This window comes from Erpetoichthys calabaricus, chromosome 7 (assembly GCF_900747795.2).
Source record: "Erpetoichthys calabaricus chromosome 7, fErpCal1.3, whole genome shotgun sequence".
Classification (NCBI taxonomy): domain Eukaryota; kingdom Metazoa; phylum Chordata; class Cladistia; order Polypteriformes; family Polypteridae; genus Erpetoichthys; species Erpetoichthys calabaricus.
In genome coordinates, this window is record NC_041400.2 from 9,655,040 (window position 1) to 9,677,667 (window position 22,628).

Sequence of the window (22,628 nt, forward strand, 5' to 3'; positions counted from 1 at the left end):
TGGCCTGCTCCATTATGCCCACCGTTGCCAGCCTCGGTCCCAGCTAAAACCCTGTAATCCAAATCTGGGGCTAAGCAGGTCCTGAAATCATTTCGATAGATAACAATGCAGACACTGTGGTGGGTTGGCACCCTGCCCGGGATTGGTTCCTGCCTTGTGCCCTGTGTTGGCTGGGATTGGCTCCAGCAGACGCCCGTGACCCTGTGTTTGGATTCAGCGGGTTGGAAAATGGATGGATGGACAATGCAGACAAATGTTGAAGTGTATTTATTTCGTTACATTTTTATGCCAATAGGGCGGCACTGTGGCGCAGTGGTAGTGCTGATGCCTTGTGGTAAGGGGAGCAGGGTTCGAGTCTCTGTGTGGGGTCTGCATGTTCTCCCCGGGTCTGTGTGTTTCCTCCCACTGTCCAAAGACATGCAGGTTAGGTTAAATGGCGACGTAAGATTGGCCCAAGTGTGTGTGTGTGTGTGTGTGTGTGTGTGTGTGTGTGTGTGTGTGTGGTCACTTTGAGATGGACTGGTGCCCCATCCAGGGTGTCTTCCTGACTTATGCCCTATATGCTAGGTCTGATGGGCCTGTTCGGTACCAAGCAGGTTACACACTGACTGACTGATTTTCATACCCACAGTTACAGAACAAGCACACTTATGTGCCATTTTACTGTCTTAAATGAGTGCCAGTCAGTCACCTTCCAACACGCTATACCCTAACACAGGGTCACGGGGGTCTGCTGGAGCCAATCCCAGCCAGCACAGGGCACAAGGCAGGAAACAAATCCCCGGGCAGGGTGCCAGTCCACCGCAGGACACACATATGCACACACACACACACACTAGGGACAATTTAGGATCGCCAATGCACCTAACCTGCATGTCTTTGGACTGTGAGAGGAAACCTCACAGGTGGCACAGTGGTAGTGCTGCTGCTTTGCAGTAAGGAGACTGTGGAAGATTGTGGGTTCGCCTTCCGGTTCCTCCGTGTGGATAGCACTTTGGGTACTGAGAAAAGCGCTATATAAATGTAATGAATTATTATTAACCCACACAGACACGGAGAACATGCAAACTCCACGCAGGGAAGCGAACCCAGGTCTCCTTACTGCGAGGCAGCAGCACTACCACTGCGCCACCATGCCACCCTAAATGAGTGTTGTGTCTTTAAAAAGAATGGAGTCTGAGAACTATCAAAGAAGTCTCAGCATTAACCGAAGCACCTTACTGCACTGAGTGGCCTCCTGTCATTTGCCAGTGAGAAAGTGAGGAGGCGGAAAGGTCATCTTCTTCACCCAAAAAGAAAAATGGAAGACGCCTTTTCTGTTTCTTGTAACGCGACCCTTTCGCCATCACCGTCAAGGAAACCCACTCGGCATCCTGGGAGATAACGCCAGCACTCTGATTGGCCGACAGTTCAAAGGCTGCGCTCCCTTATCACACAAAAATATGCAAAACACGGCTAAGGAGAGGCCTTTACACCACAGCTACAGCTCGTGTCATGTTAAAGCCCTGTTAGGAAGACGTATGTGGTGTCAGAATGTGACCTGAACAAACACCAGATAAGGGGGGGGGGGGTACTACATGAAGGGGGACCCAGGGCACAGTCCACTCAGATGGGCAACTCGCTTCACTTTTGTTTTAATAAACATTTGATATGCGGTAAAGCTACAAAAATGGGAATTGCACGCCCTAATTCAAAATTTGATGAATCAGAACTATGCCAACGGTATTAAGATTATGAAAAAAAGAATACAGTAATCCCTCGCTATATCGCGCTTCGCCTTTCGCGGCTTCACTCCATCGCGGATTTTATATGTAAGCATATTTAAATATATATCGTGGATTTTTTGCTGGTTCGCGGATTTCTACGGACAATGGGTCTTTTAATTTCTGGTACATGCTTCCTCAGTTGGTTTGCCCAGTTGATTTCATACAAGGGATGCTATTGGCAGATGGCTGAGAAGCCACCCAACTTACTTTCTTTCTCTCTCTCTTGCGCTGACTTTCTCTGATCCTGACGTATGGGGATTGAGCAGGGGGGCTGTTCGCACACCTAGACGATACGGACGCTCGTCTAAAAATGCTGAAAGATTATCTTCACGTTGCTACCTTCTGTGCAGCTGCTTCCTGAAGTGACATGCTGCACGGTGCTTCGCATACTTAAAAGCTCGAAGGGCACGTATTGATTTTTGACTGAAAAACAAACTCTGTGTCTCTCTCTCTCTCTCTCTCTCTCTCTCTCTCTCTCTCTCTCTCTCTCTCTGCTCCTGACGGAGGGGGTGTGAGCTGCCGCCTTCAACAGCTTTGTGCCGCGGTGCTTCGCATACTTAAAAACAAACAGCCCTATTGATTTGTTTGCTTTTCTCTCTATCTCTGTGACATTCTGTGCTCCTGACGCGCACTCCTTTGAATAGGAAGATATGTTTGCATTCTTTTAATTGTGAGACGGAACTGTCATCTCTGTCTTGTCATGGAGCACAGTTTAAACTTTTGAAAAAGAGACAAATGTTTGTTTGCAGTGTTTGAATAACGTTCCTGTCTCTCTACAATCTCCTGTGTTTCTGCGCAAATCTGTGACCCAAGCATGACAATATAAAAATAACCATATAAACATATGGTTTCTACTTCCCGGATTTTCTTATTTTGCGGGTGGCTCTGGAACGCAACCCCCGCGATGGAGGAGGGATTACTGTAATAACTAAAATTAAAAAACAGTTTACAGGACAGTAATAGAGCAGAATACCACACCTTACAATGCTTATTAATCCCAGGGTTTAAGTGCTACGGCTAAGCAAGCTCTGAACAGCCATCAATCCTGCCGACTACGCCATTTCACAAATTGTCATTTTCACATATTTTATTGACTGTGTTTTTGTGTTAATCTTGGATTTTATATTCTTGTACAATCTATTTCTGATGATTACTTTGCCTATTAGCATTTTTATTTGAATTACTGTCTTGATTTGTCTGGTTTACGTGACACATTAGTTTTATGTCACCACAACCTTCGCACCTTTGACATCACCACACATTGCGTATTAATTGGCCGGCGACTGCAGAAACAAAAAACATTCTCAAGTTATTCCTGTTCTATCTCAGTGACTTTTTTATGATATGAAGGTAGACATGTGGTCCATATCATAAACCGGGTTCAAAATCTCAAAATGTCTGGCCGACCTTTCACCGGTCTTAACCTCAAACCGAAGATCAAAGTTCAAAAACTCGAAGCAGAGGATCAGAAAGCCAGTTACGTACAGAAATGAAAGGTAATGGGACGTCCAAGTGTTTGGTTTATCCAATCTTGGAATAAAGTGAGTTCGGATGAGGCCATTAAAATCCTGTTGCACATTACGATATCAGTGGTCCTGCTCTCCCAGAGGGGATCACCAATACCAACAGGGAGTGACGAACTCAGAACACGGCAGCATTGTACACGTAATGAAAATTGCATAATTAGATCTGGACCGCCCTATATAAAGACCCTCAATTTCTTTTAGCTTTGAATTCAAGTAGACCCGAGTGTCAGGATTTCATTATTACTCCATGAAAGGCTGGGACCAAACTGAGGTTAGGACTCTCTAACTTAGAGGAGAGAGCGCCAAACACACGCTCTGCACATCAGTGTTTCACAGCCTCTGTGGTGTCACGACCCCTTTGTGATATGCCAGTGCGTTCCGCCTCCGCGAATGTAGCGCAAAAGTCTGAGCGCATCCACGTGCGACCGTCAGAGCGTTAGATGAATGAGGCGCGATCGTCAATGCGGTGAATCGGGCAGGATCATTAGAGCGCGGCTTGGGGACGAACAGTTGTGCGGAGTGAATCAGAGCTACCCGCACCTACACCGAGGTAGCCAAAATGGGCACCAATTCATGGTGCGAAATCACAGGCACCCTGGGCAAAGAGGACGGTTTGTGTGGGCAGAAATGGACGTAACCGCAAGACCAGTAGGCAAAGGTAAAGAAAAAAAACTTTGGGGGGGATTCTACAAGCACTGAACGCTTGTGCTGTGAACAATGAATACGTTTCTGAAAGTATCTGAGATCAGAATGTGTTCAGAAATAAATGAGAGAGAAAAGGGAAGAACAAATCTGTCCCAGTCCACAAAACACATGGGGAACCTGCTCAGAAAAGAAAACGCTGCGATGTAATTAAAATCTGTCATGGATGAAGGAAAGCACTGACAAGCACCACGCGTCGTTATCAGGAAGGACTGTTGGGTAGTTAATGTAGAAAACCTGCAGCTACTGCGGCCATCCAGGACCACGAGTGAGGACATCTGTGTTTAAGTAAATCGATTATTACGATTGATTTGATTTGTTTGATTCATTTAGTCCAGGGTTTTGGGGGGGGGGGGGGTCCCCACTGACCACACCACAAATGGAGAATTTAGTCATTTGTACATATATATGTATACATATACACATATCTATATATACATACACATATATACACATACAGTCATATGAAAAAGTTTAGGACCCCCTCTCAGCCTGCTTAATCATGGACTCGACTTTCAACAGTAAAGATAACTGTGGTATGTCTTTAATTTCCTAGGAACATCTGAGTACTGCGGTGTTGGCCGAACAAAGATTTTTAGTGACGCAGTATTTAGTTGTATGAAATTGTGCCCTGTGTTGGCTGGGATTGGCTCCAGCAGACCCCCGTGACCCTGTGTTCGGATTCAGCGGGTTGGAAAATGGATGGATGGAAATTAAATGAAATGTGAAAAACTGGCTGTGCACAAATGTGTGTCCCCTTGTCATTGTGCTGATTTGAATGCCTGTCACTGCTCAATGCTGATTACTTGTAACACCAAAATGGTTGGATGAGCTCGTGAAGCCTTCATAGACAGGTGTGTCCCATCATGAGATATAAAGGTATTTAAGGTGGTCAATTACAAGTTGTGCTTCCTTCCCTTTGACTCTCCTCTGAAGAGAGACAGCATGGGATCCTCAAAACAACTCTCCAAAGATCTGAAAACAAAGATTGTTCAGTCTCCTGGTTTAGGGGAAGGCTACAAAAAGCCAACTCAGAGGTTTAAACTGTCAGTTTCTGTAACTGTAAGGAATGGAATCAGGAAATGGAAGGCCACAGGCACAGTTGCTGTTAAACCCAGCAGGTCTGGCAGGCCAAGAAAAACACAGGAGCGGCATATGAGCAGGATTGTGAGAATGGTTACAGACAACCCACAGATCACCTCCAAAGACCTGCAAGAACATCTTGCTGCAGATGGTGTATCTGTACATCGTTCTACAAGTCAGCGCAATTTGCACAAAGAACATCTGTATGGCAGGGTGATGAGAAAGAAGCCCTTTCTGCACTCACGCCACAAACAGAGTCGCTTGTTGTATGCCGATGATCATTTAGACAAGCCAGATTCATTTTGGAACAAAGTGCTTTGGACTGATGAGACAAAAATGGAGTTATTTGGTCAGAACAAAAAGCACTTTGCATGGCGGAAGAAGAACACCGCATTCCAAGAAAAACACCTGCTACCTACTGTCAAATTTGGTGGAGTGTTCCATCATGCTGTGGGGCTGTGTGGCCAGTTCAGGGACTAGGGCCCTTGTTAAAGTCGAGGGTCGGGTGAATTCAACCCAATATCAACATATTCTTCAGGATAATGTTCAAGCATCAGTGACAAAGTTGAAGTTACGCAGGGGTTGGATATTCCAACAAGACAATGACCCAAAACACAGTTGGAAATCTACAAAGGCATTCATGCTGAGGGAGAAGTACAATGTTCTGGAATGGCCGTCACAGTCCCCTGACTTGAATATCATTGAAAATCTATGGGATGATTTGAAGCAGGCTGTCCATCAAATTGAACTGAACTGGAGAGATTTTGTATGAAGAATGGTCAACAATACCTCCATCCAGAATCCAGACACTCATCAAAGGCTATAGGAGGACAGCGTCTAAAGGCTGTTAGATTTACAAAAGGAGGCTCAACTAAGTATTGATGTCATATCTCTGTTGTGTGCCCACATTTATGCACCTGTCTAATTTTGTTATGATGCATATTGCATATTTTCTGTTAATCCAATCAACTTAATGTCACGGCTGAAATCCTACTGTGTCCATAAGGCATGTCAGATATTAAAAGGAAGTTGCTACTTTGAAAGCTCAGCCAATGAGAAGCAAAAATCCAAAGAATTAAGAGGGGTTCCCAAACTTTTTCATATGACATATATATATATATATATATATATATATATATATATATATATATATATATATATATATATATATATATATATATATGTGTGTGTGCTTTGGAGACTGCTTAACATCTCTGATGATGGTAGTTGTTGTCCACCAAACCAAGCGGTGGCGCTGTTTCCTAATGCCTTCTCTATTCCTCCCGCTGCAGAATAGATGATTGACAGCCATTCCACCTTCAATATCCACCCTCTTGGACCCACCCCTTCCTGCCTGAAAGCCATGTGACCAGCAGTTCGGCCATCTTGAGACAGTTCCATTAGGAACTCCAGTCTGAAAAGTCATCCCTGCATTCATTGGGCTCTTTCTTTGTTTTCTTGTCTTTAACTATAAGGGGTCATGTGGTGCTGCCCCAACCCTCTTGCATTCTTGTGTCTCCTTTTACTACATACAGTATATTAATATATTTAGGTGTGTATATAATAAAAAAAATCTTGGGAAGAGAGATGAGATATAACTTTTTCAGAGAGACATTTTCATGTCCCGTGAGACGAGACTTAACCAGCCCCGGGGCCAGAAATAAAAGACAAAGAGTAGATGACAAAGTAGAACATCGTAAAGAATTCAAAAACGTTGTCGCGGTACACGTGCAGAGCAGGTTAGAGATTATGAAAGTACTAAAATTCAAAGTCTCAAAAAAGATAGTAAAGATCGCATTGGCTCAAACAAATGGAAATTATTACTCGGTGAAATAACAGAACAGCGAAAAAAGATTGAATATATTGTTCGAATTTAAATTTTAAGTCTGAGATTTGTAGATCGTCTAATTCGTGTTGCCATCAGGGAAAAGTAGTGTGTCTTCCCAATGAAGAGGCGTATCCACGGGAATTAAAAGATTTGCTGTTTGGTGAAAGTGAAATCCACATACGTGAGCGGTAGAGACGCGAAGTGGCTGGTGCTTAGCACAGGCCGGGGGGGTTGGCAAGCGAAGGGAGCAGGGGGCGAAGCCCGCTAGTATATATATATATATATATATATATATATATATATATATATATATATATATATATATATATATATATATATCAATATAAAATGAATTATATATTTAACATGATGATACTTCATACGGCATTTTTCTGTTTTAGTACACAAAGCATTATAACACATTTAAGATACATCCACCTTAATAAAAGAATAAGTGTCTGTGTGTCCATCCTTCTGCTATGTCTTTGTCATTCCAACAGATGGTGCATCACAAACATCCACCTTAATAAAAGAAAAAGTGTCTGTGTGTCCATCCTTCTGCTATGTCTTTGTCATTCCAACAGGTGGTGCATCACAAACATCCACCTTAATAAAAGAAAAAGTGTCTGTGTGTCCATCCTTCTGCTATGTCTTTGTCATTCCAACAGATGGTGCATCACAAACATCCACCTTCATAAAAGAATAAGTGTGTGTGTGTCCATCCGTCTGCTATGTCTCTATCATTCCAAATGCTGACACATCTCAAACATTTGCAGTAATGAAGTGCATTTGTCATTCCCACAGATGGCGCATCACACACATTACCACTACTGTTAGTTGTCCCCCACCAGCTGGCATGTAACAGAGAGACATGATCATTGCATGGTGCCCTGCAGACATTGGCACTGAGGTCCACGTTGGCTGCTTATATCTCGCCACGTCTGAGTCAGGTAGCACAGCTAGTAGTTATAATAAGGATGTTGCCTTATGTTACAGAATCACAAGTGAGTAAGAGTTGTGAACTTGTTCTCGGGTAATGATTTGTGCCACATTAGTACAATTTAACAAAGCAGGATGAACTGCTAGCAGCGTTGCCAGTTTCTCTAGTGCACACATTTTTGCAGATAACATTAATAGCAGAATATCCGAAAGGAAGCCCACACAGGTACGACAGGAATGTGCCAACTCCACATCAACAACAACCTGATGCAGGATATAAGAGCCTGTACTCCAACAACAACGTTACCCAGAGCGCCATACGCGTCACAATCCGTGGGGCTTGCGTTGCCCCTCTCTTTGACGGCACCCCCACCACGATGTCCATCCAGCCCATTCATTTTCTAAAGCGTTCCCTTACCTGAGAGAAGTTGAGTCCGTTCAGCGGGTGGCACTGCTCCTCCACTTTCTCCACCGCTCCCGTCCTTTTCCTCATCCGCTCGGCCTCCTGCGCCAGGTAGAGATCCAACACGGGCACTCCTCTGGTCTTGATGTCGGCCTCCGTCAGGGAGTTGACCATTAACATCACCCACACTGGTCTTTTCCTTTCCCAGTTGCCAGCAATGGCATTGAATAAGTAGTCGGCGTAGAGCCCCTTGCCTCTTTGGTCCGGAGTCATCCAGGACGGCATCATGAGCTTGACATACTCGAGGTGGCGCTTGAGCCTCCTGTAAATGTCTTTGGGCAGAACGTCCTGCAAGTTCTCACCCTGTGGCAGCAGCTGGCAGCTGGTTAAGGCAGAAATGGTGTATGGGTCGGTCAAGTCGAGCTCAAAGTACACGATGTTGCTCTCGTGAAAGGCCTTTTTGGAGTTTTCGGGAATAAAGTCCCAAACCCGAGTGTAGGGAACGTGGATTGTGCCAAAGAAATAGGATGGAGGGTCTTTCTTGATGGTCCAGAGAAACGAGTTTAATTCACTTTGCTGTTGAAGAAAAAAAAGGAAATAGTCATTTTATTATACTTGTATAATATCAAGATTAAAACAGAACTATTAAAATTATCTACAAGTAAATAACAACTTTAGAGAGCCGACACAAGCTTAAAATTAAACAAAGTGGTCCTGTAACTGACCACAGCACTAAGTGCTGAGCCACCAGGAGAAAAAACAAACAGGTCTAAAGCAGGAAGACCCCCCCTGGACACGATGCCAGCTCAATGCCAGGCATAGCCACAGCGCTTCAATTACCACCTCCTGTTTGGACTGAAGGAGAAAAGCAAGAGGGAGCAAAACGTGCGCCCAGGGGTCCAGAAGGTGCCAGCTACACCCGCTGCACCACCACACCGCACCCACTGGCCATACAGCGCATTAAAATGTCACAGATATATGCAGCTGAACAAAGAGGGCGAGAAATGACACCTGCATGGAAAGAACACTAAAAGGTAAAGGATACTCGAAAACCCACCGCCGACATTCTTGAGACCCTCTTTACAGAAGCAGGCCTGCACCACATTGAAAGGATTTCATGTTTAAAACAATCATTTCACGAGTGCAATGGGGGTACCTGGAAGTGAACGCTTCACCGAGGATGGGCTATACAGCCGTCTGTTATATACAGTGGTGCCTTTCACATCTATCTATCTATCTATCTATCTATCTATCTATCTATCTATCTATCTATCTATCTATCTATCTATCTATCTATCTATCTATCTATCTATCTATCTATCATATAGTGCCTTTCACATATCTATCTATCTATCTAATCCTGCCAACTATGCTATCTATCTATGTATCTAATCCTGCCAATTATGCTATCTATCTATTATATAGTGCCTTTCACATATCTATCTATCTATCTATCTATCTATTATATAGTGCCTTTCACATATCGATCTATCTATCTAATCCTGCTAACTATGCTATCTATCTATCTATCTAATCCTGCCTACTATACTATAATTAAGGTCTATCTATCAATTATATAGTTCATGTTCTATCTATCTGTTCTATAGTGCCTTTCATATCCCTCTATCTTTCTATCTATATAGCACCTTTCCTATCTATATCCTCTCTAGCTACACTATTATATAGTTCCTTTCCTATCTATTCTATAGTGCCATTCATATTTATCTATATGTCTATTATAAAGTATTGTTTCTATTTATCTACACTATTATACAGTGCCTTTCATATCAATATATTTAAGATGTAGTGCCTTTCATTGCTATCTATCCTTATTGTATAGTGACGTTCCTATCTACCTATCCCTTATGTAGTACCTTTCATATTTATCAATATATTTATTACATAGGGCCATTCATATTTATCTATGTTTATGATATAGTGCCTTTGCTATCTATTATGTAGTGTCTTTCCCATCTATGTTTCATGTCGATATATTTATGATATAGTGCCTTTCATAGTTATCAATGTTTGTTGTATAGTGACTTTTCCATATACCTATCCATTATGTAGTACCTTTCATATCTATATATTTATCATGTGTTGCCATTCCTATCTAGCTATAAGTTTATCATATAGTGTATTTCTCATTTATTTTTGTACATTACTATACATTACCTTTCATATATATATATATATATATATATATATATATATATATATATATATATATATATATATATATATATATATATATATATTTATGATATAGTGCGTTTCCTTTCTATCTCTGTGTTTATTATACAGTTCCTTTCCTATCTATCCATCCATTATATAGTGCCTTTGCTATCTATCTCAATATTTATTATATAGTGCATTTTCTATCGCTCTATCCCATGTAGAGAAAATATTGGCACCTAAAAATCTGCCGCGTGATGGATAAATGGGTGTGAGTGCCAAAGAAAACAGGCTCCGCTTCCCCGTTTCAAATATTTTAATTACGGAATTTGTTTATCGCGCTGTTCCAGGATTTGGTGGGTTGGATATCGTGAGGCGGCCCTCCGCTGGGCACACAGCCCCCAATGCCTTGGCTGCGATGATGCCTGATAAAATCAAACCGCTCCGCAGAATCCCAGGTCACCTTTGTTGCTCTCGTGCCAGCCATCCCGTGTCGGACGTTTGATGCACGCGCGTCTTTCATTGTGCGACTCGTCTCGCCCTCCACCCTGTGATTCTACAGAAGTTCGTGTTTTCATGTCACTTGTTTACTCGGTGAGCTGCACGTCTCAGTTGTTGTTCATTTCTATGTGCTGAAATAGAACAGCAGCTACCGCTAGTTTTGTAACGCCGCCGCTGTTCTTTATCCTCTGTTGCGCAAGTGTCTGAGTAAACGTGCAGCTGTCCCCTGACATGAAACGCTACCAGGGATTACTGCGTGAAAACTACCAGATGTTTGTTTTCTTTCTTTCTTTCTTTCTTTCTTTCTTTCTTTCTTTCTTTCTTTCTTTCTTTCTTTCTTTCTTTCTTTCTTTCTTTCTTTCTATCGCAAGGCACTTCTGACAGAGCTTCTTCTTCATGTTTGTTCCTCTCGTTTGCGGTTTCTTGTCCTGTGTTTGCTTTGCTGATGCTATCTCGCCAGTGCAAATGGCCAAATTCGATCTCCAAACAGCTTCCTCACAGGCGATGATTGCCAGATTTTTTTTTTCGTAATCTCCGAGTTTGTTTCAGGCTCAGCTCTGACGCCGCCGGTGACTGACTTCCGAAATAGGAACGATACACCCGCGGACAGAAAATCCTGCATGATGAATGTGCGGACAGGCAGACAGATAGATGGGCTACACAATGAATGGAAATTTTAAACAGAGAAAAACACTCCAGAATAGTGCAGGTACACAGGGCGCATTTCACAGAACACACCAGCATTACCTCAATCACAAATCATTCCGATTGTCCATCCATTTTCCCATCCTGCTTATCTAGGGTAGTGGACAGCAGGAGCCAACCCCGGCCAGCATCCAGAGTGAGGCAGGAATAACCCCCTGGACAAGGAGGCGCCAGCGCATCGCAGGGTTAAAACACTCGCAACTAGAGGGGGGTGATTTAGCAAAGCCAACCCAGCTAACCTGCACGTCTTTGGACTGTGAGAGGAAACCCACACGGACACGGGGGAGGACATGCAAATTCCACGGCAGTGCCGCCCTGATTATTTAAAATTAAAATATCAAATATGCATTACTTTATATAGCTCAATTAATATGAAGCACTATCATGATAGAGAAAAAATATATATACGGTAGATAAATAATAAAAGGCACTATATAAAAGATCAGTATGAAAGGAATATACAGTAAGAAGCATATAGACCGATATAAGGGGCACTATATAATTGATATTTAAGTGACTATACACAATTAGAAACATTGATATGAAAGTTACTACATAATGATAGATATGAAAGACATTAAAGTCATAAACATATTGATATGAAAGGAACTACATGATGAATAGCTAGAAATACAGATGGATATGAAAGGCGCTATATAATAGAGATGAAAGATTACTATATAATGGATTGGTTGTTGAGAGAAAAAAGCAGCATTAAATTGACTGAGCATAGGCACTGTAATGTGAATATATTGTGGAGGTGTGCTTTGTAATATTATATTAGATTACAGGGAATACACTACATATATAATATAATATAATATAATATAATATAATATAATATAATATAATATAATATATACACCCCACAGCCCTACACTGGATAAGCAGGTTAGGAAGATAGATACTGTAGATACATATGAAAGACACTATATGATAGATAGATAGATATGAAAGGCACTATATAAGATAGATGTGAAAGCACTATATAATAAATAGATATTTTAGCGTAGTTGGCAGGATTAGATAGATAGATAGATAGATAGATAGATAGATAGATAGATAGATAGATAGATAGAAAATGAACTATGAGATAGATAGATATGTGAAAGGCACAGATAGATAGATAGATAGATAGATAGATAGATAGATAGATAGATAGATAGATAGATAGATAGATAGATAGATAGATAGATAGATAGATAGATAGATATGAAAGGCAGTATATAAGATAGATGTGAAAGCACTATATAATAAATAGATATTTTAGCGTAGTTGGCAGGATTAGATAGATAGATAGATAGATAGATAGATAGATAGATAGATAGATAGATAGATAGATAGATAGATAGAAAATGAACTATGAGATAGATAGATATGTGAAAGGCACAGATAGATAGATAGATAGATAGATAGATAGATAGATAGATAGATAGATAGATAGATAGATAGATAGATAGATAGATATGAAAGGCACTATGTATATATATATATATATATATATATATATATATATATATATATATATATATATATATATATAATAGATAGATAACTTACATCTTATATTTTTATTGCGCTGATTTGATCACAGGCTTATTTACCTCCATATTTGAGTTACTCGGCTATCTTAAAGCTCTCCACCTGTGCCTCGTGCGGGGGTTTCCACGGTGGGCTTTTCCACAGCTCAATTAAAAGCGTCTTCACGGCTGCGGGTTCTTCTAGTTTTTTGTATTTAATTGCACGTGAAGTATAAACACAAACACGTGGAAACCACCGGGTCCCGACAAGCGGTCGCGCTCGGAGCTTCCACCGAAACGAAGTGAGCCGTACGACTCGGTCGAGAAAGTCGCACTGCCGAGTAAAACGCTGACCTGCGCGTGTCGGAAACGTCAAAAAACAGCGGCGCGATTACAAACATGCGGGCAGCGTGCTATTTTGGCAGAGGTCACCAAAACAATAGCTTTATTTACGGCCTCGATGATAATTGTTAAAGGCACATTGTTCTCCCCGATTAAGCATTTAAAGACAACACGCGAAAAGTTTCGGGGAGGGCGAGATAGCCAGCGAGAGGCAGAGCCAGCGAGCTAGAGAGCGAGCGGCACATCACGCCTTTCAACGTGCTCGCCCGGGCTCCAATGAATGAAAATACGCCGCCCTCGCTCTGAGTTGATCACGCGAGCTCTGAAGAAAAACAGAGGCGACGATCGGCGTTACTTACTTTCTTGTTGAGCTCGCAGCTTGCGGTGTCTCGGAGATTTTTCGGACTTGCCCTAACCAGCCAAACGAAGAGTACGTGGACGAGTAGAGCCCAAGTAAACAGCATCATAGCTCCGGGAAGTGAGAGGGCAGCGCGTCTACAGTCGTAAGCAGCCCGGTGGATGATCGCTCTGCGCCGCTTCAGTGAAGGCACAGCAAACTTCGTCTGTTTCTTCCTGTTGCCAAAGTCCTCGTTTAACTCTGAGGTATTAAACAACCAAACCTTTTCGGACTTACGTCCGCCATCCTGCCAGGGATCAGAGGTGATAATGCGGCGATCTCCCTTTGATATTGTTTAAAAAAAAAAAAAAAAGTTCCAAGTGGTTTTGCTGAAGTCCGTGCCTGAGGATGGGGAGAAGAGGAGAGGAGAGGAGAGGGGAGGGGAGACGGCTTCCTCACAAGCTCCCCGCCTGTTGGATCGCAAAACGCGATTTTTTTCCCCTTCTTCCAGGCGATTGTCGACAAAGTTTGCTGGATGTGTAGGATTCCCAAATCCAATAAAATTCAAAGACAATCAGAACGGGGAGAAAAATGCGAAATCGGTACCAAGTTTTTAATTTTTTTTTCCTGCTGTCTTCTTACATCTGGTCCACGCTCCACATCGTGTTTCCTTCTTCTCGTATTCCTGGCACGCAATCCTTGAAAAAGCACAAAGCGAATCAAAGAGCTTAAAACAAAACAAAAAAAGAAAGAAAGAAAGAAATAAGCACGCAAACTTGAATGTTTGCTTATTGAATTACAGTGCCGGAGCGATTGTTCTCTGGTCTCCCCCGAGCTGCGCTCACAAGACTCCGGGATGCAGAAGTGTTTTGTAGTTCCTCCTAGATGGGCAGTAACGCCCGCCGCCTCTGAATGAAGTCTTATCTAACCCTAACCTCCATTCCTTGCGTGTCACCCCTGTGTGTCTTTCTTTTCCTAATCTGATTGTCGGCTCTCTTGATGCCGCTGGGTCTGCTTTTTTTTTCTTTGCACTGTACTGAGCTTTAATTAGTCCTCCACTACCACCGGCTCGGCTCCAATCGCCAGCCCCCGGAGTCACAGACTGGGACGCTCAATCGGGACTTTAATGCGCTCCGCACAAGCGACTGCCTGCCGTCTCACTCGACATCTACGCTTCTTACTATTTAGATCCTCATTTTAGAGGAGTGGCGCTTGATTTCAAAAGTCGGAGAAGCGTAGAAAGAATGTGTCTCGGGGTCGGTGGGGAGGAGGGGGGGGGGGGGTGAAAGCTGCACGTAATACGCGAGATACCAATGAGAGAAGTGGGACTGTGACAGCGGGGCTGCGGCAGGAGCGGACTGACTGGAGAGGAGCGTCCGCGATTTGGAGTTGGAGCCGCTGAAACAGACGCGTTGAGGGGGTTAGGGAGCAGACAGGGGGCTTTAAAGGAGGGGACCCTGGAAATCACTCAGTGGCGTTTAGACGTCTTTAACATTTACAGCTCATCCCGGTCCACTGACTTCTGCTGTTTCATTAATCGTATCGGCTTGTTTTTTATTTATTTATATGGGACACCCGGGTCTACACTATCAGTTAAAAGTTAAAAATCACCAAAAAATGTTCATTTTTGGTCGAAATTGAAACCTTTTTATCAAGATACCATTACATTAATTTAAAAATACACTCTCAATAATGCTGGTTCTTTAATGACACTTTATGGTTCTTTGCTGGGTGGTGTATACCTCGTAGAATTATTGCTTGACCCAGCACCGCTTCATCCTGGGAAGGGTCTTTGCACATAAAGTCGATGCTTTGAAACACTTCCTAATAGGTGAAAAAAATAAAATAAAATCTTTAATGTATGGTTGGCAACCTGGCAGGACACTAACAGATTAAGAAAACCGGGACTTGGTCTGCCTTACCGCACATACGCAGAGAGAGTCCTTCTAAAATCGGGAGCTGTTGGTATTTTACAGATATGCTGCCATCTACCCATGGTGTATGGAGGCTGGTACACATCGAAATAAACACGAGCTCTTTCTAGAACCTACCGCTCTGGCACCTTTAGGTTTAAGAGTGATTTTTAATTTATTAGTCACACATCAGTTCAAAGCCTCCCTCTTCAGCAGCCAGTTCTTTAAGAGATTTCCTAATGGCCATCCCCTTTATAGCATATCCATACGTAGCCATTTTAATTGGTTATTAAAGAAACCTCACGTTGCATTAGCACTGCTGAAGCCTAATAGTCTGTTCCTAAAGTTCGCAAAGTTGAGTTCTGGGTTTAAAAAAATGGACAAAACGAAACGGCTTTGTTTGGAATGTCAGTCTTATTTTTTTTTAAAAAATCAAGGTTAATTAATGTGACATGTAAAGGTATCTATCTGTTATATAGCGCATTTCACATCTATCTATCTAATCCTGCCAACTACGCTAAAATATCTATTTATTATATAGTGCATTTCACATCTATCTATCTAATCCTGCCAACTACGCTAAAATATCTATTTATTATATAGTGCTTTCACATCTGTCTATCTGTCTATCTATCTAATCCTTCCAACTACGCTAAAATACCTATTTATTATACAGTGCTTTCACATCTATCTTATATAGTGCCATTCACATCTATCTATCTATCTGTCTATCTAATCCTGCTAACTACACTAAAATATCTGTTTATTATATAGTGCTTTCACATCTATCTATCTATCTATCTATCTATCTATCTATCTATCTATCTATCTATCTATCTATCTATCTATCTATCTATCTATCTATCTATCTATCTATCTATCTAATCCTGCCAACTACGCTAAAATATGTTTATTATATAGTGCTTTCACATCTATCTTATATAGTGCCTTTCACATCTATCTATCTATCTATCTATCTATCTATCTATCTATCTATCTATCTATCTATCTATCTATCTATCTAATCCTGCCAACTACGCTAAAATGTTTATTATATAGTGCTTTCACATCTATCTTATATAGTGCCTTTCACATCTATCTATCTTTCTAATCCTGCCAACTATGCTAAAATATTTGTTTATTATATAGTGCTTTCACATCTATCTTATATAGTGCCTTTCACATCTATCTATCTATCTATCTATCTATCTATCTATCTATCTATCTATCTATCTATCTATCTATCTATCTAATCCTGCCAACTACGCTAAAATATCTGTTTATTATATAGTGCTTTCACATCTATCTTATATAGTGCCTTTCACATCTATCTATCTATTATATAGTGCCTTTCACATCTATCTATCTATCTATCTAATCCTGCCAACTACGCTAAAATATCTTTATTATATAGTGCTTTCACATCTATCTTATATAGTGCCTTTCACATCTATCTATCTATTATATAGTGCCTTTCACATCTATCTATCTATCTATCTATCTATCTATCTATCTATCTATCTATCTATCTATCTATCTATCTATCTATCTATCTATCATATAGTGTCTTTCATATGTATCTATCTCTCTATCTTCCTAACCTGCTTATCCAGTGTAAGGCTGTGGGGTGTATATATTATATTATATTATATTATATTATATTATATTATATATGTAGTGTATTCCCTTTAATCTAACATAATGTTACAAAGCACACCTCCACATTATATCCACATTACAGCGTCTATGCTCAGTCGCTTTAATGGCAGGTCAGATGAATTCATTTTCTGTATTAACATCATAACTCTGATTAACAGCCCAACTTCTTAACCTTGGTATTTCGCACCAGCTGGTGTTCCTGCCTTGAGCGATGTATTTGCTAGGAAAGGCTCCAGCACCCCGGCTCAGGTTTAGGTGGGCTCTGAAAATGCTCTGGTGTATGTAGAGTGCAGTAGATATAAATATGGTCAAATTAAAAGAGTTGTGACGAGAACTGGCCATTGAGCCCTTCGACCTTGTCCGTCCCTCTCTCTTCAATTGGCCTGAGATGCCATCATGTCGAGATGTTGAGGTCCCTGACGTCCTCCTGTCCACCACACTACTTGTCAATTTATTCCATGTGTCTGTGGTCCTTAATGTGAAAAAATAAAATCTTACATTTGTGTGAAGGACAGCCTTAATAATATTGAGTTCATACATTATCTATCATCTTGGATTTCTCATCAATATACAATTTAATACAAAAAAGTCACACCTATTTTTAATAATGACAAAACTGAATAAGAAAATGAGTAGGTTTGCACTAAATGGCTTTCTTTTTTTTTTGTGGTAGCATTAAAATAAAAAGAGGCTGCCAATGCCCTGCCCACATTGTGCCCTTGTATTGCCAGCCCTACTTACCAGCTGTTTAGCACAGTTACATTGCTTGCCATCTGAACAAAACAAAATATGCTATTTATATTCGACACATAGTAAAGAAATAAATATGCACATTTCAGAAAGTGAGAGACATGAGACGTCTTCTTGCCGAAATGGTGATTTCTTTCTGCACCCGTCCATCACTCCGTCTTTTATCGGAGTGTCTAGGGGTCTGAAGCCTACCCGGGCAGCATCACGACTGTATGGACCTTTCCAGCTCTAATTAGCTGGCTGCTCTTTTCAGATTGTTGGCAGTAATGTGTCCGTTTGACAAACAGACTTTATAAAAGGCAAATCAAACTCAAAGAGAGTACAACATGCACAGAATTAACACGAGAACATTCATTGATCCGACCTGTTTGTATACAGCGCACATATTCAGATCCTCTCAGTGTTATGGCTCTGATAGGCTGGCACTCTGTCAGGGTGTTATTCCTGCTTTGTGTGCCATGCTGTCTGGGAGAGGTTCCAGCTTCCCTGCTCTGAATAAGTAGGCTTGGAAATCGATGGGATGGGGGCATTAAAACATTTCATTGTTATTATTGTGATGGGGTAATGCCTTGTGCCCGATGCCTGCTGGGTTTGTCTCCATCTCCCCTGCGACCCTGCACTAAATAAGTGGATCTGGAAGATGGATGAATGTTACAGTTGGTTTTGAGGAAGGTGGTGCGGGTAAAAGTTAAAGTACCTTGCAAAATCATCATCATCTTCATCATCATCATCATTCTGAAACCCACTCAGTCCTAATCTTAATCTAAATGAAATTCACAATGGTCCGGCGGAGCATTGGGTGCAAAAGAAGAATCAATCCCAGGTGGGTTGCTTATCCTATTGAAGGCCACAATCACACACACTTCACGCGGGGTCCAGTCTGAAATTACCAGGTTAGCCAACACACAAGTCTTTTGGGATGTGGTAGGAGAAGCGGAGTACGCCGACAAAAATCCAAGAGGACAAATCCTGGCCCCACGACACGCCAGTGCTAAATGAGCACCTCAGTGTGTCCGTTGTGGTGGGCGACCGGGTCCCATGCCCGGCTGGGATGCCCCTTCTACTTATGTTCCGAGGGAGCAGCCATGGGCTCCTCATTTCCTCCCCCTGGACGCTTGGTGGCAGCCTCCCTGGCTGACGATGGTGCCACAGGTCCCCGCAGGAGGTATGGAATGGAATGAGGTGTTGCATGGGAGATGGAGTTCTCCACAACCCTGTGGGGATCTGGGATGGCTGCCAGAGGGTGCTGCATGGATCACGGAGCCAGCCTGGACAACTATACAGCCCCGTCCAGAAGTGCAATCAGGAACAGGTGATCAAGCACCTGGAGCACTTATAAAAGGGCCGGCATCCACCACTCAGGAGCCAGAATCAGGAGGAAGAGGACGAGGTCGCCTGGGAGGAGTGGTGGTGCCAGAAGAAGGGTTGTCATTTGTGGTTGTCACTGTGCTTGGGATTGTGTTGTGGCTGGAGGGTTCCCGGGGAAGACGTGCCCTCCAGCTGAAGAAAAATAAAGTCTTCTTGTGCTTTTACACGTGCCTCTGTGTAAGTCTGTGCCGGGTCTGGTGCAATATAGCGCCTTTTATCACACCGCATATGAATGAGGTGTTTCCATATACTCGGCTTTAAGGAGTGCGCCAATACAAAGAGAGTTGTGTGTTTCATGAGAGGCACAAGTACTTTCTTCTTCTTTTGTCTGCTCTTATTTAGGGGTCACCACAGCAGATCTCCATCCATCCATTATCCAACATGGGGGTCTGCTGGAGCCAATCCCAGCCAACACAGGGCACAAGGCAGGAAACAAACCCCGGGCAGGGCGCCAGCCTAGCGCAGGGCACACACACCAGGGACAATTTAGGATCACCAATGCACCTAACCTGCATGTCTTTGGACTGTGGGAGGAAACCCACCAGACACGGGGAGAACATGCAAACTCCACGCAGGAAGGACCCGGGAAGCAAACCCAGGTCTCCTTACTACGAGACAGCAGCGCTACCCACTGTGCCACCGTGCCGCCCAGATCTCCATCCATCCCTGACTTTTTCATCATTTTCTGCCACACCAACTGCCTTCATGTCCTCCCTCACCACATCCATGAACAACACCGACATTTATTTCTACAGCACGTTTTCATACAAATGACGGAGCTCAAAGTGCTTTACAGGATTGAAGAAAGAGAAAAAAGGCAAAATATACAAAATAAGATTAACATAGAATAAAAGTAAGGTCCAATAGCCAGGGAGGACAGAAAAAAAAATCCAGACGGCTAGAGAAAAAGAAAAAGAAAAAATAAAATCTGCAGGGGTTCCGAGGCCACGAGACCACCCAGCCCCCCTCCAGGTCATTGTACCTGACATAAATGACCTCAGTCAGTCCTCATGGTATTCAATGTTCACATGAAAGAACTTGATGATGCTGGTCATGTGGACCTCTGGCCTTCAATCCATCAATGGAGGGACATCACGGTGCTTTGATCAGGTGGTGGGGGCGCAGATCAGCACCACAGAAAACCGGAAAGAGAACAACAGAGAAATTTAGGGGTGAGTACGGATTGCGGAGCCACCATGAATTGTAGCAATGCTACTTGAATGTGAGACTGCAACTCCCAGCAGTCCCTGCAGTGGTTTTGATTGGTCTTCTGCTGAGGGTGCAGGGCCTGTTGGGGTCAAAGGGGTCCGGATTGTCTGCCGTCTGCCTGTGTACATGAGAACTGTAAGTACAATACAATACAATACAGTTTATTTTTGTATAGCCCAAAATCACACAGGAAGTGCCGCAATGGGCTTTAACAGGCCCTGCCTCTTGACAGCCCCCCAGCCTTGACTCTCTAAGAAGACAAGAAAAAACGCCCAAAAAAAAACCTAGTAGGGAAAAATGGAAGAAACCTTAGGAAAGGCAGTTCAAAGAGAGACCCCTTTCCAGGTAGGTTGGGAGTGCAGTGGGTGTCAGGGGGTCAATACAATACAATACTGTACACAGAACAGAACAAATCCTCAATAAAAAATAAAAATTTTTTAGAAGTATGGAGCAGAATTTAACAGTAGATGATATCACATAATAAGATTTGGATAATTTTAGACTCCTGGAGACCTCATCCTTCAAGCTGCCTCCCCCATTTGGCCGTTCCACGGCTGAAACAGTGTTGGGCCAGCCAATCCCACGATTCCTGCGATCCTCCATCAGGGATGACTTTACCTTAGGCAGGCAAAACAACTTGGCAGGTGGGCTTTGGCACCAAGTGCCACATTTGAGTACCGAGAAGTGAAACAGAATAGGTGAGGGTTAGTATCCAATTCTAACTATCATGTTACTTAAGTGGGATTCATGGCCATCCTGTGAGGAAAGGAGTGCTCCTGAACCCGTCCACCCGTCTTCAGCCATTCAGGAAGTGCCGGTAGGACTATCTTTACATTCCCATTCAACGTGCAGATCTCTGGACTATCTATCTTCATCATTACATTTCATCCGTTGTCGTTTTTCATGGACTTTGCTGTGTGTGTTTGGTTTGCGCTTTGTGTATTTAATGTATAGTCGCCGTAATGGGAAAAGGGGTGGAATTGTTGTTTTCATGTATTTCATTTGTTCACATTAAATTTTTTAATTGTTGTTTGATTTGTTGGTTTGCTTTGTCTTTGTCTCTGTTTGTGAGTGCGTGCGGGACAGGCCAAGGCTGGGTGCATCCCTGAAATCTCCACCATAAAAATAAATAAATCACCATCTTCACGATGGTGTGAATCTTAGCGGCACCGGACCGCTACAGAATGATAATGATAATTAAATGAATATACAGAGTATCAGGAATAAACTAAAATGAAGCTCTGAGAAAGCCATGTTACAATAACAAGTTTTTAGCAGTGCTCCACTGGTGACTTTCTATCGGTCAGCTATTCCAGATTTCAGGTGCCTAACAGCAGAAGGCCGCCCGCCTCACCACTTCTTTTAAGTTTAGCTCTCAGAATAATAAGCAGACCCTCATTTGAAGATCTAAGGTTACGATTTGGAGTGTAAAGTGTAAGACATTCTGAAATATAAGATGGAGCAGATTATTGAAGGCTTTGTAAACCATCAGAAGGATTTAAAAGTCAATTCTAACTGGCACAGGTAACCAGTGTAGTGACACTAGGACTGGGGTGATGTGCTCAGATTTTCTTTTCCTAGTTAAGATTCTAGCAGCTTCATTCTGCACTCGTTGCTAACAATTGATGTCTTTTTTGGGTGGTCCTGAGAGGAGAGCGTTACAGTAATCTGACCAACTGAACCTCCTCTTTGGCCTTCCTCTTCTCCTCTTACCTGGTGGTCCCATCCTCGACATTCTTTTCCCGATGTACCCCTCACCTCTCCTCTGCACGTGCCCAGACCATCTCAGTCCAGCCTTTCTCACTTTGTTACCAAACTCTCATACCCGTGTTGTCCCCTCTAATATCCTCATTCCTAATCCTGTCTACCCTCGCTACTCCGAGTGAAAATCGTAACATCTTC

General features: G+C 42.5%; 1 protein-coding gene across 1 annotated transcript in view; it reads right to left on the reverse strand.

Annotated features, from left to right (window-relative positions):
- The window catches only part of trabd2a (TraB domain containing 2A), a 218,681-nt gene extending 203,625 nt beyond the window's left edge, over positions 1 to 15,056 (reverse strand). The window contains exons 1-2 of the mRNA XM_051929803.1: positions 13,850 to 15,056; positions 8,263 to 8,823 (exon numbers count right to left, since the gene is read on the reverse strand). Coding sequence (XP_051785763.1) covers positions 8,263 to 8,823; positions 13,850 to 13,957 — 669 coding nt within the window. The 5' untranslated portion in view covers positions 13,958 to 15,056. The remainder of the gene's footprint in view (positions 1 to 8,262; positions 8,824 to 13,849) is intronic.
- Positions 15,057 to 22,628: the final 7,572 nt, after the last annotated feature.